Source organism: Setaria italica, chromosome VIII (genome assembly GCF_000263155.2).
Source record: "Setaria italica strain Yugu1 chromosome VIII, Setaria_italica_v2.0, whole genome shotgun sequence".
NCBI classification, from domain to species: domain Eukaryota; kingdom Viridiplantae; phylum Streptophyta; class Magnoliopsida; order Poales; family Poaceae; genus Setaria; species Setaria italica.
In genome coordinates, this window is record NC_028457.1 from 34,146,932 (window position 1) to 34,163,918 (window position 16,987).

The 16,987-nt window shown below is 45.0% G+C and overlaps 1 protein-coding gene and 1 pseudogene across 1 annotated transcript; both read left to right on the forward strand.

Annotated features, from left to right (window-relative positions):
- Positions 1–1,555: 1,555 nt before the first annotated feature.
- Positions 1,556–5,279, forward strand: LOC106804479 (annotated as a pseudogene).
- Positions 5,280–12,209: 6,930 nt separating this feature from the next.
- LOC101764692 (putative disease resistance RPP13-like protein 3) lies at positions 12,210–16,709 on the forward strand. Its single transcript, XM_004979672.3, has 3 exons — positions 12,210–13,301; positions 14,193–16,138; positions 16,323–16,709. The coding sequence occupies exons 1-3, from the start codon at positions 12,502–12,504 to the stop codon at positions 16,370–16,372; spliced, it is 2,796 nt and encodes a 931-aa protein (XP_004979729.1). The 5' UTR covers positions 12,210–12,501; the 3' UTR covers positions 16,373–16,709.
- Positions 16,710–16,987: the final 278 nt, after the last annotated feature.

The window sequence follows — 16,987 nt, forward strand, 5'->3', positions numbered from 1 at the left end:
ATGATCTTGTCTTAATGAAAGGTATAACAGAAGTAAAGCAAGATTAAACATTGTGTTTAGTTAAACCACCATACCAAGTAAGCACTAAGCATGAGCTACCCAACATAAAGTAAACCGGTTGGTCAAGGCAAAGGTAATACAATCTAGGCGAACCTTAATTGGGACCCATCAATTTAATCTTAACGTGTGCATAGCATAAATGTTGAGTACGAGAAAGTAAAGGTGTATAGGATGAAAAGTAGTGATCAAGGGCACGACTTGCCTTCTTGGCCTTGCTCCTGCTGTTCGTACTCCTTGAAGGCTTGATCTTCAACTCCCTCGAACTGCGGGACGTCTACACGCGTCACACGAGCACATACAAGCAAACATGGGCAAAAAGTAAGAAAACAGTACATCAATCATAGTTAAACAGAGAAAACAAGCTTGAAAAGTTGATCTACGCTTTAAAACGAACACGTGGATATAAAGAACGCGAAAAACGGAGTTAAGATGCAAAAGATATGATTAAAACAAGATCCAGGGACTTTTCTGTGAGAAAAACAAAACTTTTAGGGCCAAACCGCGAAAACCGAGGGCTTATACGTAATTACACGTATAAACCGAAGGTCTAACGCGCAAAAACTCAAATCCGGACGGTGGGTTGATTTTTGGAAAGTTCAAGGAAAAACCGAAAAGTGCGAGGGCAGATCTGTGGATATTTTTCAAAGCGATCTGGACCGCGGGTTGATTTGCGGAAAAGGTCGGGGCTTAAGAGAAAAAAGGCGTGGTGCGGCACAGTTGACCGTTACGCGGTCTTGTTTGACTCGCTATCGACCGTCGGATCGAGATCGGACGGCCACAGTCAACGATGACTCGCGGCAGCGGCGGAAAAGGGGCAGCCGGCGACGGCGAGCGGCGGCGGGCGACGGTGAGCGGCGGCGAGGTCGCCGGAGTTGACCAAAAAGGCGCTCCGGGGCATGGTTTGGCGCGCGGATTGCACCAGAAGGAAGAGGAGGGTGCGGCGAACTCGTTTTAGGGGTCTACGGCGACCGGAGTTCACCTGAGGCGGCGCTAGGCGGCGGGGAAGAGGCGGCGGCGCTGGAGCTCGCGGCGCTAGGGTTCGGGTGCTGCGGGTGCGGGCGGAGGAGACCGGGGGGGCAGCTTATATAGGGGCGGTGCTTGGAGATAGAGCGGCCCCGAGTTTAACCCCCCCCCCCCCCCCCGAAGGAGTCGGAGCGGAGGCGGGCGGTTGCGGAGTCGGCGGCGCGGCGGTTGCGGGAGGGAGTCCCGACCGGATACGGCCGGAGGAAGGGGATGATGGGTGGGGCCCACCCATCAGGCCGGAGGAGGGAAGCGGTAGGCGGGCCGGCGTGACTTCGTGGGCCGGCGCGCGTTCACGGGCTGCGGGAAGGAGGTGAAGCGGTGGGCCGCGGCGGTGGGGAGTTGGGCCGGCAAGGAGAAAAAGAGGAAGGGGCCATCGAGCTATTGCGGCTGGGCGGCGAGAGAAGGTGGAGCGGGCCGGGGCACTGGTGCTAGGCTGGGCCGAAAGAAAAAGAAGAAGGGAAAGGAAGGAGAGATGCGGCCCAGGTGGAGAAGAAGAAAAAGAAAAAGAAAGAGAAAAGGAAAAAGGTTTTGGAAATTGAATTTAAACTTGAAATTCAAATTTTTGGTTCAAACTCCAACCATCAAAAATTATGCTCCAGCATGAATGCACAAATAATTCCTATGTTGAATTAATTAAATTAAAGAAAATGAAATTAAATGCCTAGAATTTAAATGACATCCTAATTTGAGCAAATTTTAATGAATTTGAATTCTCTAAAATTTTGGGTGTTACACTTATTCTCTTCTCCATCCATTTGGTCTGTTTCTAGTAGTGATATTCCTTTCAATACTATCTTGATTTACTAAATCTTTAATAGCCCTCTAGTTAGCATAGCTTAATTAAACATTCTATAGGAGAAAAAACTAACTTATTATAAAGTTTAATTTGCTAGTAACATGGCTTTCTTGAATTATCTGGTACAGGTACTTCATTCTTATTGATGACATATGGAAACTCTCAGACTTCAAAATGATTAAACGTGCTTTGCTTGGTAATAATGCTGGAAACAAAATAATCACGACTACTCGTATTCTCAATATTGCTGAACAAGCTGGCCGTGCTTACAAGTTGCAACCCATTTCTCTGAACAACTCTCGGAAACTATTTTTTAGAAGAATATTTGGTAATGACAACAAAGACAACAATGAAGAAGAAGAAAGATGTTCTAACGATGAGTTGGCCGAAGTATCTGACAAAATACTAAAGAAATATACTGGTGTGTCATTAGCTATAATTATGATGGCTAGTTTGCTAGCTTGCAAAGCAAGAGATAAAATTGAGTGATATGAGGTGTGCAATTCTGTTGGTACTGGTCTGGAAAACAATCTAGATGTGGAGAATATGAGAAAGATTTTGTCATTTAGCTATTATGAGCTACCATGCCATTTACGGACTTGCTTGTTATATTTGAGCATGTTTCCTGAAGATTATGAAATTAAGAAGGATCGTTTGATAAGGATGTGGATAGGTAAAGGTTTTATCCAATGTGAAAAAGGAGGGAAGAGCTTATTTGAACTCTTAGAGAGTTATTTCAATGAGCTTATAAACAGAAGCATGATCCAATCAATACATGATAATTCATATAATATGATATGGTCCTATCATGTGCATGATATGGTGATTGATCTTATCCGCTCCTTGTCAAGTGAAGAAAACTTTGTTACTGTACTAAGTAATATGGGAGACACATCTCCGTCAAATACGATTCGGAGGTTGTCCCTTCAGAATGGTTAGGAAAGTCATGTGATGGCTCAAGCTACTTTCACCATGCAACATGCAAGGTTAGTTGTTGTCTTTCCAGCTGCAGCTTCTCTAGTGCCATCTCTTGCCTGTCTGCCGAGTTTTACATGTTCTGGATTTAGAGTACTGCAATCTTTCTCAAGCTAATAGTAGCCTTAAGTACCTTGGGAATATACATCACTTGAGGTACTTGGGACTATGTAAGACAGGTATTTCTCAGCTCCCGGAAGAAATAGAAAACCTGTAGTTTCCAGGTTGCCTTCAAGTGTTGTCCAGCTAAAGTTGATGTGCCTGTACATTGACGAGTTTACGAGAGTGCCAAACGGAATTGGAAACCTAACATGCCTTGAACAGCTGTCATTGTTACGCATTAATGACTCTGCCATAAACATTATAGAAGAGTTGGGCCAGCTAAGTGAACTGAGGCAACTGTTCTTTGGATTGTACGAGTGGAACGACAAGCTATTGGAGTGTCTATGCAAACTACAAAAAATGCAGGAACTATTTATCGGCGGTCCTGATCGGCGGTCCTATTCAACACAGCATCGGCGGATTCGGTTCCTTGGTCGCCCCTCGACATCTCCCCATGTTGAGTATACAAGACATCTGTTGGTTTTCAACACTCACTGGTAGAGAACTCGGTATTAGTCCCGATCGGTAGAGTGCAAATCTTCCAAAAATCCATCCAGGATAAACCAACCGAGACAAAAGGGGGGTCTTTTGTCCCGGGTCACTCAACCGGGACTAAAGACCCCCTTTTATCCCAGTTGGTAATACTAACCGGGATAAAACATGTCACCACGCCAGGCGCTGCAAAAAAAAAAAAGAAATCCCAAGAGCCCCACCCCCCCCACATCGCAAGTCATGCGCGTGCGCACTGCGTGGGATTCGAACCCACGACCTCCAACCTTGCATGTAGCTTCCTTGCCATCCCACCTACACAACACATCTGACTATATAGGGGATGCAATCCTTTTATATTAACTCGTGGGAACCCTTTTATTCCGGTTAGAAACACCAACCGGGATAAAAGACCCCCTTGTATCCCGGTTGGTATTACAAACCGGGATAAAAGGGTTCGAGGGATTTACTCCTCTTTCAGTCACCCCGTTGGGGACCCTTTTATCCCGGTTTGAAACACCAACCGAGATAAAGACCCCCTTGCCTTTTATCCCGCTTTGCAATACCAACCGGGATAAAAGACCCTCTTTTATCCCGGTTGGTGAAAGGGGTCTTTTATCCCGGTTGGTTTTTCAAACCGGGATAAAAGGTCTCTCAGGATCTTTTTTTTCCACTAGCCTTTGCAACCGGGATAAAAGGTCCCGGTTGGTGAGCCCCCGCCAGTGACTGAGCTTTAGTCCCGGTTGGTGAACCTTTTGTCCCGAGCCAACTTTAAACCGGGATAAAATGGGGTACATGGAAGGTGAGTTCTCTACTAGTGAGAGCCAGCTTGGGTGAATCCATCGCTTCTTCTAGACCTCACCGTGCTATGCATCGACGTGAGGGAGCTACATCAGGCCGATCTTGAAATCCTCGGGAGGTTGCCAGCTCTCCGCTTTCTAAATCTGGTGGTGGACAATAAGAACCTCGATATCCTTGCGGGATTCGTTATTGGTAGCCTTGTAAGCTGTTGCTTGTGGCAATTTGTATGGCCAGTGGTATTTCAGCACGGAGCTATGCCAAGGCTCAGGAAGCTTTTGTTCTTGTCATTTTATCTGCGGGAGATGAGGAATTTCTTGCAATGACGATAGTCTCGACTTGGGTCTCGAAAACCTGCCATCGCTGCAGGATGTCCGAGCTGACCTGCGATGTGATGGTACTAGCAAGGAGGAGGCAGAGCAAGCCAAGGCTGCGCTGACCCATGCCGGTGAAATGCATCCCAATCATCCCTCACGCTGGATCAAAATTACAGGTGCGCCAGCTCCTGATTGTTATTCTTTACTTATCTCCTTCCCCCTTTCTTCTAAACTGTATTTGCGTTTATTCCTCTGTTTGAGATGGTCGATCTCCATCTGATCTTTCACCACGCCTTTCTTCTAGCCCCTTTGCCTCAATTCTTCTAACCTTCCTTTCGTTCTGATATACAGATGCCCTTTACGCCGGAAGGTGAAGCTGGAGCAGAGCAGATGACAAAGTCCCTCTATTTCGCCACGCATGCAGAGGTTAAACTGCTCGGCCATGTGCTTTACCAGATACCCTCAACCTGTGAGTAAACAATGAATGCTGCACACATGATTGTAATCCCTGACTAACTTACCCCTCTGTACTCATATTACCGTTTATTATAGTCATTGCAAAGGGACTGAGCTGTCTCCTGCGCCCCTGACCTAGTTGCCTTGTATCGTCTCAGTGGTTCAGGGCTTTGGCTGTTTTTGTGTTAATGTTGCAGCTTGTGAGCGTAATCATCTTGTGAGCCGTAAGCATGGACGGCAGTATGTATTCAGTTGATCGACCATACTTGCAGACATTTGATTTGTTCATTATTCAGTTGCTAAATCATACGGATCAAGGCATCAAGAAGTCCATGGTAACATTTGTAGATGCAGGATTGGGCCGCAGCAGCAGTAGACGAGCCCGCTGTCCGGGTTGAAACCCAAGTACTTGCACCTTCATACAGATTATCTTTTTCCGGATGCTACTGGACGGCGCTGCCATCAGCTGACTATGCTGCAGCGGCGATGAGCAGAGGCATCAGCGCTGGCACAGTGATGGCGAAGACGAAAATATAGATAAAAATAGAGAGATAGATATGGGTACATATAGACATAGATTTTAAGGACCTTGATCCTCGAAACATATTTTACTCTCTTAATTGACCAAGTTCTGTGCGTTAGAATTAGGAATTAATTGAAAAATGCAAAGGCAATACTGACATCGTTTTTCCTGGATCCACATTGAGAGGAAAAATGAGAATGTACTGTAATCATATTGCCACCGTCTACCATCTCTTTCTCTTCTGCACTGCTTCTAGAAAAATCATGTGGCCACGGAGGAGCTTGGGCCGGAGGAGAAGCTGTCCCAGAGGGACCTGGGGACGGGGAAGAAGGAGAAGCTATCGATATGAGAAGCAATAATTTGCCTATCACCGATCCATACGTCTCCCACCTGCCCTGTTCCAATAATTGCAAGACAGCAGGACGCACATGCTGTGTTTCAGCGTGCAATGAAAGTAGTGATGCAATACTCTAGGGTTTTTGGTTCCCTTTACGTGTCACATCGAATATTTAGATACTAATTAGAAATATTAAACGTAGACTATTTACAAAACCCATTACATAAGTGGAGGCTAAACTGCGAGATGAATCTATTAAGCCTAATTAATCCATCATTAATAAATGTTTACTGTAGCAATACATTGTCAAATCATGGACTAATTAAGCTTAATAGATTCGTCTCACCGTTTAGCCTCCACTTATGTAATGGATTTTGTAAATAGTCTACGTTTAATACTCCTAATTAGTATCTATACATTCGATGTTTCGGTGTGCTTTTTCTGTTGTGTGCGTAATAACTTTGCTCCGCAGAACACGGTGCCCTGCTAGGTCCTGTTGTTATTCGTTTACAAAACTGTAAGCGATCTAAAAAACATTTGTCAAGTGGCACCCTGTTCGCTTCAGCTTATTCAATTGGCTTATCAGTCACCAAACAGTGTTTTCCTCTCACAATAAATCAGCCGTTTCAGCTTTTCAGCCGGCTTATAAGCTGAAGCGAACAGGCCCTGGATTTGTCAAGAAATTGCAAGGAAACTTTTCACAGTCGACAGGGACCAAAGAAATTCCATCGATATTTCAGGCTGTGGTCAATGGGTTTCTACACTGATAGGCATACCGCAGGCCTTGACCTCGTGCCTTGCCGTGGTTCTCTTGACAAACAGATGAGGAAGAATTCAAAGTCCTTCTCAGGTGTGACGTGCAATCGTCACAGTCGCATGGGCCACGAATGATAGGGTTCCACAGTGACCTCTTGTATTAGCTCTCTCGTCTTCCGGTATGAACGGTCGTCATTCGTCTGGTGAGGCCGCTATTAATTGTTTGCATCCATTTGCATCTTGTGTCATGTTGCAGAATTGTATGCATAAGCAGAGACTTGTGACGTACGAGGCGTGGTTGTGCTCAAAAGCTAGCTTAAGCACCACAGTGTAACTCCCTACGCCACTACTACTGCTCCCTGCTCACACACATACACAGCAAACTTCCTCCTTGCACCAAAACCAAGAGGTAGAGCTATGGAAGTCGTAGCGGGCGCACTGCCGAGTCTCCTCCCCAAGCTTGCTGAGCTACTTGTTGGAGAGTACAATCTTCAGAAGGAGGTGAAGAAGGGGATAATGTTCCTCCAAGATGAGCTTGAGAGCAGCTGGGTGCCCTCGAGAAGATCTCCAAGATACCATCAGACAAAATTGATGACCAGGACAAGATATGGGTCAGGAACGTGTCGCACCTGATTTTAGAGCAAAACCAGATGAATAAATTACATATGCGCTAGGATCAAATTTTACACGTGCAACGACTTCAGTAAATAACATAGATAGTGCCATGTGCGTTAGGATCAAGTTTCACACATGCAACGACTTCAGTAAATAACATAGATAGTGCCAAAAGATAAAGAGAGTATTAAATTTATTACATGACCAAAAGTTTTTAATTCGAATATCAAAACGAGTCTTTATTCTAACAGCGGAACTCCATCGACGACGACAATGACTCCACATGCAGTTGACTGGTGGCACACATACGCCTGGAATTTTTCAAAATCTTCAAGAACCTCCTCAAAGTTGACGTGATCCAAACAACGGTTTTTGCAAGGGTGAGTACAATTATGGTTGATACTCAATAAGCGTGGAGAATGTGTAGTGTAAGGCTATTCAAAGATAGGCTAAGGTTTAATAGCATTTTAATTGGTTGGTCAAATTTTATTAGCAATTACTAAGTATAAGTTTATACCATCCACATTACACATGAACATAAATAAAGATCACAACAATAAATAACATCAATTTAATTCAACTTTCGATAAATTAATCATGTTAGGGTCCAGACCGCTCTTGACTGTGAGCACGACTGATATAACAGTTTTACACTCTGCAGAGGTTGCACATTTTTACCCACAAGTTGCATAAAAGTTCAAAAGAACTTTGGACCCAACCATACTGTGCGGGCCAGGCACAATACCATACTTCCAAGGTACATGACCCAATGCTCTGGTCGCTCTGCAGGAATTGGTACTTGATTTTCCCGCCACTCTACCATGAGGTAGACTAGTGTCTAGGACTTGATTGCTATCCTTGGCTTGAAGTCTAAGGATAATGCCCCGGGTTCCACTGCCCACTTGGATATCCTCCCCGTTGCATCGCCGTTTTGGAGAGTTTCGCCCAAGAGAATGTCTGTGACGATGGAGATGCTATGCTCCTGGAAGTAGTGGCGTATCTTCCGCGAGATGAATAGTATTGCATATAACAATTTCTGAACTAGCGGGTTGCTTTTCTACAGTGACAGGTATAGTGCGAAAACTGTGGCGGAAGTGCTTGTACCAACCCAATTAATATTTTGTTTAAGAGAAAGTTTAGTTGGGATAAGTTAATTGAGTAGTACAAACTTGATTTCTCGAAGATTTTTGTACCCTGGAAGATTTCTCGAAGAACAAAGCATGCATGAACAAAGCAACGCTGAGACCAATGCCAGGGCTTGTCCCGGGTGCCCAGTAGCATGTATAATCACGCAACTGCAAGCAATCAAAAAAGATCTTGAGAACAAGTGGACCGGGGTGATTGTATTTGTCAAGAAATTGCAAGGACCCTTCACAGTTGACAGGGACTAAAGAAATTGCATTGATTATCTAGGACCCTTCACAGTCTACAGGGACTAAAGAAACTGTATTGATATTTCAGGCTGTGCTCAATTAGTTTCTACACTGATAGGCATACCGCAGACCTTGACCTCGTGCCTGGTCGTGGTTCTCTGAACAAACAGATGAGGCAAAATTCAATGTCCTCGTTAGGTGCAACGTGCAATTGTTACAATTGCATGGGCCACTGAATGATAGGGTTCTGTTGACGCTAGAAATCGGCTGATCGAATTCCCAGCGTCGGACACACGATCCGGGAGAATCTGCTTAGCTCCTGTTCGGGTGATCGCCCTGGTACGGTTCGCGCGGCGTGCCAGCCAATCTGACCTGTTGATTGGCAAGGAAAGAAACGTGTCAGTTCCCAGGGGTTGCGATCGGCTAAGGTTCCGATCTCGAGAAAGCTTATCAGCGAATCGGCCGATTTGCCGTAATATAGAAATCGGCTATGATGCAGCCGATTACCGGGCAACGTTAATGAAGAAAACTGCTAGAGTAATCTAAACAACGCTACAGTAGCAACACTAGGAACAGATCTAATCGGCTATGCGTAAAATAAATAGATTAAACAACGAAGTACAAGAAAAGCCGAAATTACCGATTCCTAGCTGGATAACTAGTGATAAAACCAGAACAACAAGTAAAACCTAGAATTCTAGTAAATATCGATAACTGATGAATAAATCTAAACGAAACGACAGCGATACGCCCGAAGTTAAAGCTTAGAATTTACTCGATAAGCGGAACTTACAAGATCGGCCGGAGGTCAAGTTGATGCAGCCCCGCCAACCCGTACGAACTCGTGAAAAAGAAGAAAAGTATTGGCGAAGTCGCCTGCTTGAAAGTAAGTATGAGGAAATAGTAGTTTGTTGTATTGAATTGATGATGATTACAGATCTACATGGGTGGCTATTTATAGCCTGTTACAAACGACTTCTTATCCGACTAGAACTCTATCCCTAAATTTAAACAGAAAACGAATATTTACAAGTACAATTCGTACTAGGTCGATTATCACGCGCTTCATGGGCTGATTCCCTCTTCATTTTCATAATCCTTTTTAGGCCCACACCAGCCCAACTATTCCAGCCTCCTAATCGGCCGATCACCCCATCGGCAAGGGACAACCGACTAGGACCCACATGTCGAGCGTTTAGACTACTAAGGTCGGGCGTGGCGAAACTCCAAGAGTCAATCGGCCAATCCTCGACTGTAGCATCAATCGGCCGATCCTCAACTGTAGCACCAACCAACCGATTCTTGACTGTAGCACCAATCGGCCGATTTCCAATCGTCGCCCTTGCATCTCGCCGCATCTTCTAATTTCTTCCTTTCCTAACGCCGATTTTACTCGTGTCGAAATCTGGCGTCAACAGGTTCCATAGTGACCTATTGTATTAGGGGGTGTTTGGTTTGGGGCTGCTAAAGTTTAGTCACTTTTAGTCCCTAAACTGCCAAACACGGTGACTAAAAGCCCTTTGGTCCCCAAGAGGTTGCTAAAAGGGACTAAAAGGGACCTTGGACAGGGTGTGCCCCTTATTAATACCCCGTCCCTCCCTTCCCCACCCCGCCGCTGGCCTCCGCCCTCCCCGGCACTCGCCTCGCTGCCAACCCCCTTTGGCCCTGACCACCCGCCCACCGCTCCCGGCCGTCGATAAGGGCCCTGCGAGGCCGCGCACGGGGAGGCGCAGGGACGCCATGCGGCCGCCAGCATTGCAGGACATGCTGTCCCAGGCGCAGCACGCAGGGGCGGAGGAGGGGACCACACGGCGCGAAGGCCGGCACCACCGACGCCTGTGAGGTTCCCGGCGAAGGCCCGCAGTGCACGGAGGTCGTCCAGGTGGCATGACACGGCTACCGCGGCGGCGGCGCGCGACAGGAGAAGTGGGAGCAAGAGTGCGCATTTGGCGGTCATGGATTTGAGGCTTGAGCATGTGCTGTGTGTGCCTGCATGGGGAAGCAAAGAAGGAAAAAGGCAACGGGAAGCATTGATTAGGGGTAGTTTGATCTTTATTCAACTGCTTTAACGGCCTTTAGTCACTAGAACCAAACAGGAGGATTAAAGTTTAGGGTGTGTTTGTAAGGGATGCTAAACTTTAGCACCCCACTTTTAGCCCCTTTTAGCACATGGGTTCCCAAATAGGGGTGATAAAAGGTGTGTGCTAAAGTTTAGGACCTCCATTTTCTTCAGCACATCCAAGAGGTGCTAAAAGGTGCTAATGGGTGCTAAAAGTGGTCCAAGCCCACTTTTTCCCCTGTTGCCCTCCCGCATCCCCTTTCTCTCTCTCTCACAACGCATATGAGGGGCACTGTTGTCATTTGCCACCAAAGGTGCTAAAGTTTAGCACACTATCCAAGCAGCCCAAGGTACTAAACTTTAGCCCTCCATTTAAGGGTGCTAAACTTTAGCACTTGGTTCCCAAATGGGGCCTTAGTCCAGTGAATAAAGGGGGATTAAAGTTTAGGGGTTGTTTGGTTCCTTGAGCTAAAGTTTAGTCCGTATCACATCGAATATTCGGAAGCTAATTAGGAGGACTAAATATTAGTTAATTATAAAACTAATTGCAGAGATGGAGGCTAAACGGCGAGACGAATCTATTAAACCTATTTAATCTATCATTAGCAAATGGTTATTGTAGCAGCACATTATCAAATCATGAACTAATTAGACTTAATAGATTCGTCTCACCGTTTAGCCTCCATCTGTGTAATGGGTTTTGTAAATAGTCTATATTTAATACTCTTAATTAGAATCTAAATATTCGATGTGACAGGGGCTAAAAATAAGCAACGGACCAAACGCCCCCTTAGTTTAGTCCCTAAAGGAACAAACAGGTCCTTAGCTCTCTCATCTTCCGGTATGAATGGTCATTCGGCTGGTGAGGCCGATATTAATTGTCGCATCTATTTGCAGCTTCTGATATGTTGCAGAATTGTATGCATAAGCAGAGACTTGGTCAATGCAACCAGGGAGGAAATTGGAAAACGTATATATATACAAAAACATGCTGGCATGAGACCATAAGAAATTCTCTTGCAGCAGAATGACTTCTCTTGATTTTTTTTTTTGCCTTTTTCCTCAATATGAAGGTCAAACTGGTGTTTCAAAGCCAACATGTGTCATAAGTAAACCTAGGATATCTAGATGCACGTCTAGTCGGGATTCTGGATTTGACATTGAGTTCATGGGGTTCCAGTGTTAACCGAGAGAGAGAGAGATGCGTACCTTCACCCCTAGGGGTGGAAGCGGCAGAGCCGCTGGCCATTTCAGGTTCTGTCGGTGAAGTTTTGCGCGTGAGCACGTGAGCGTGGCCCTCCTGGACAAGCAGCGGGGCCAGGAGCAGGACGTGCAGCGACCAGCAATCATTGAGTTTGGTGGTTGAGCAGCGGGGCCACTGAGCTCTTTCGGGCTCTTTCGTTCTCTGCCAAGCCAGCAGCGACCAGCAAGCATTGAGTTTGGTGGTTGTACCAGCTAGTAGTGGGATTGGGAGCCACGTTATAAAAAGATGATATCACATTCTATTGGTGCGTAGGTCCTGTTGTTCGTTATTTATTTATTTATTTTTGCCGAAAGTGTACCTCCGTATGTAAGATGAGGCTATCACATTCTTTCTTTCTGCAACCTGTCCCACAAAAGTTTGTAAAAAATTTCCCCTTGCGACCAACCTGCCCTTGACGTGACCTCGAGCATCAATTATAATTTGCCTGTCCCTTCCTGCATCCGCATCCCATCAACCTCTCGTGCTGTTCCAAGGCGCTTGCGAGCTGTGTTGCGGCCGAGCAAGCTTGAATCAAGCAACCTCGGTCCGGCGACGAGCGGCGGGCAGCGCGATCCGGCCATGGAGGTGGTGACAGGGGCACTGCCGAGCGTCATCACCAAGCTTGGTGACCTGCTCGTCGGTGAGTACAAGCTGCAGAAGGGGGTGAAGGGAGAGATCAGGTTCCTCCAAGCTGAGCTCAACAGCATGAAGGGTGCTCTTGAGGAAGTCTCCAACACCCCGGCTGACCAGCTTCACATTCAGGACAAGATTTGGGCCAAGGATTTGAGAGAGCTGTCCTACGATATAGAGGACAATATTGACACATTCATGGTCCGTGGAGGGGGCAATGAGCAAGCCAAGCTGCGTGGCATCAAGAAGTTCATTGATAGAAGTGTTGGTTTGTTCAGAAAGGCCATGGTTCGCCATGGCATTGCTAATGAAATCAGAGACATCAAGAGCCGTGTTGAAGAGGTGGCCAAGCGGCATGATCGGTACAAGTTATCAAACACTAATGTAGCTAAGCCTGTCACAATTGACCCTCGATTACTTTATCAATACGATAAGGTGACTGAGCTTGTTGGCATTGAGGAAGCAAGAGAGGAGATAATTCGGATTCTGATGGAAGGCGATGAAGTGTCCAAGCAGCAAGACAAGATAGTTTCCATTGTTGGGTTTGGAGGCCTGGGAAAGACAACTCTTGCTGATGTGGTGTATAAAAAGCTTAGAGCACAATTTGAGTGCGCAGCTTTTGTTTCGGTATCTCAGACACCTGACCTGGAAGAATTACTCAAGCGCATGTTCTGTCAACTTGTCGGGAGGGAAAGTAACAAGAGCAGCGATGTTGCCAGAGAGCTCAGAGAATTCCTCGAGAATAAGAGGTATGAAAGCATTTCAGTACACTTTATTGGCATCTGTTTATATCTATCTTTTTGTTTGTTTGTATTTTCAAGTATGGACATTGCAGCACCTAGTAATCAGATTTCATTACTAGAAGAAACAGGCTCCTCGTTATCAGCTCATATGTGCAGTAAATTTGAAACCCATATGGATATGTTATCCATGCTAACTCATAATGTGAGCCAGTAGTGATAGGTCTCCAAGTATTATTCACAAGTATGGATGCTAGTTAAGTATGCATGTTAGTTATCCTTATGCCTCTTATTACGAGACCAGTGCTGATACTTTGCACGCTTGTAATTATAATTTTGTCTTATTTTAAAAATTGTAACTTTTTCAGACTTCATATGGCAATTGTAGGTTTCAGCAAGATCTACAACTGTTTAGTTGAATATTTAATTAAAGTTATTTAGATGGCTATATAATTGATTAAAAATTTAGATGACGAGGGTCAAAGGAAGAAAACTCTCCATTGCTGTTAGCAATGAAATCTAGATTACACGGATACTACCAGCTTGAAAAATAGATATGGATGAGAGTTAAGGACCTACATGAATAGATGAATAGGTGTTAGTCTTAGTAACATTCATATTTGTCTTTGCTCCTTTTATTTGCCACTTCCTGGGCTTCATGTGACTTCTACCATCAACTATAGCCCCTTTTGGAGTCTTGTCTTGCGTCCGCTTGTTTTCTTCTCATCCATATGGTCTACTTCTACTAGTGATATTCCTTTCAATACTATCTTGATTTACTAAATCTTTAATAGCCCTCTAGTTAGCATAGCTTAATTAAACATTCTATAGGAGAAAAAACTAACTTATTATAAAGTTTAATTTGCTAGTAATATGGCTTTCTTGAATTATCTGGTACAGGTACTTCGTTGTTATTGATGACATATGGAAACTCTCAGACTTCAAAATGATTAAACGTGCTTTGCCTGGTAATAATGTTGGAAGCAAAATAATCACAACTACTCGTGATCTCAATATTGCTGAACAAGCTGGCTCTGTTTACAAGTTGCAGCCCATTTCTCCAAACAACTCTCGGAAACTATTTTTCAGAAGAATATTTGGTAATGACGACAAAGACAACAACGAAGAAGAAGAAAGGTGTCCTAACGATGAGTTGGCTGAAGTATCTGACAGAATACTGAAAAAATGTGCTGGTGTGCCATTAGCTATAATTACGATGGCTAGTTTGCTAGCTTGCAAAGCAAGAGATAAAATGGAGTGGTATGAGGTGTGCAATTCTGTTGGTACTGGTCTGGAAAACAATCTAGATGTGGAGAATATGAGAAAGATTTTGTCATTTAGCTATTATGAGCTACCATGCCATTTAAGGGCTTGCTTGTTATATTTGAGCATTTATCCTGAAGATTATAAAATTGGCAAGGATCGTTTGATAATGATGTGGATAGGTGAAGGTTTTATCCAATGTGAAAAAGCAGGGAAGAGCCTATTTGAACTCGGAGAGAGTTATTTCAATGAGCTTATAAACAGAAGCATGATCCAACCAATACATGGTATTTTTGGAGAAAGCTGCCGTGTACATGATATGGTGCTTGATCTTATTCGCTCCTTGTCGAGTGAAGAAAATTTTGTTACTGTACTAAGTGATATGGGAGGTACATCTCCATCAAATACGATTCGGAGGTTGTCCCTTCAGAATGGCCAGGAAAGTCATGTGATGGCTCAAGCTACATGGAGCTTGCAACATGCAAGGTCAGTTGTTGTCTTTCCAGCTGCTGCTTCTCTAGTGCCGTCTCTTGCCTGCTGCCGAGTTTTACGTGTTCTGAATTTAGAGGGCTGCAATCTTTCACAAGCTGATAGTAGCCTTAGGTACCTTGGGAATCTGCATCACTTGAGGTACTTGGGACTATGTGAGACAGGTATTTCTCAGCTCCCGGAAGAAATAGGAAACCTGCAGCTTCTACAGACATTGGATGTACGCATCAACAAAATTTCTAGGTTGCCTTCGAGTGTTGTCCAGCTAAGAAAGTTGATGTACCTATACATTCATGGGTCTACAAGAGTTCCAAATGGAATTGGAAACCTGACATGCCTTGAAAAGCTGTCATGGTTAGGCATTGATGTCTCCACCAGAAACATTGTAGAAGAGTTGGGCCAGCTAACTGAACTAAGGCAGTTGTCCATTGAATTGGACGAGTGGAACGACAAGCTGTCGGAGTGCCTATGCAAGCTACAAAAGATGCAGGAACTCGTTATCACAGGCTATCGCCGCTATCTTGGTCGACGCAGCATTGGCGGATTGGATGCCTGGGTCGCCCCTCGACATCTCCGCATATTGAGTACACAAGGCAACTTTTGGTTTTCAACACTGCCGGTTTGGGTGAATCCATCGCTTCTTCCGGACCTCACCTATCTAGAAGTCGCCGTGAGGGAGCTACATCAGGTTGATCTCGAAATCCTCGGGAGGTTGCCAGCTCTCCGCAATCTAGAACTGGAGGTGGACAACAAGAACCTCGGTATCCTTGCGGGATTCGTTGTTGGTGCTGGTGCGTTCCCGTGCCTTGTAAGATGTCACTTCCTGGAATTTGCAGTGGTACTTCAACAGGGAGCTATGCCAAGGGTCAGAGACCTTACGTTAATATCGTTTTATCTGCGGGAGGCAAGAGGAATTGCCTGCAATGATGGTAGTCTAGACTTGGGCCTGGGGAACCTGCCATCGCTGCAGTATGTCCAGGTTGCCTTGCAATGTGATGGTACTAGCAAGGAGGAGGCAGAGCAAGCCAAGGCTGCGCTGACGCATGAAGCTGAAATGCATCCCAATCATCCCGATCATGATATCGGTATTATAGGTGCGCCAGCTCCTGATTGTTATTCCTTACTTGTCTCCTTCCCCTTTTCTTCTAAACTTTATTTGCGTTTATTCCTCTGTTTGAGATGGTGGATCTCCAGCTGATCTTTCACCACGCCTTTCTTCTAGCCCCTTTGCCTCAATTCTTCTAATCTTCCTTTGGTATATTTCGGTCTGATATACAGATGACGATGACGATGATGATGACGAGTATGACGATGATGATGACGAGTAATATAAGACTTTACGCTGGAAGGTGAAGCTGGAGCAGAGCAGATGACCAAGTCCCTCTATCTGGCCACGCATGCAGCGGTTAAACTGCTCGGCCATGAGCTTTTCGTTGCGAGAGTGTACTGTACTCATATTACCGTTTTATTTCATCGTAAGATTTTTACTGCAGCCTGCTGTTTCAGTGCAAGGAACAACCCATCATCAGTTTTCACTTTTCAGTGCAAGGAACGTTTATTTTACTCATTGCAAAGAGACTGAGCTGTCTCCTGCGCCCCTGATCTAGTTGCCTTGGCTGTTGATTTTGATGAAAAATTAATAAAAAGAAGGTATTTTTGGGTTAATGTTGCAGCTTGTGACCGTAATCATCTTGTGAGCCGTAAGCATGGACGGCAGTATATATGTATTCATTGTTGCGCGGTTTCTGATATACTTGGCCAACTGTTATGAAATTTCGTTGCAGCTACGATGCCCAAGACCTCATTCATTCTGCATCTCTCTGAAGAGAGATTCTAGCTGGCTAGACTTCTAGTCAAGAAGTCCATGATTTTCAGAATTTTCGCGGCGGACGGGATCGCGATCCAAAATTTTCGAAACGCACCCTTGAACATTTTCAAATAAC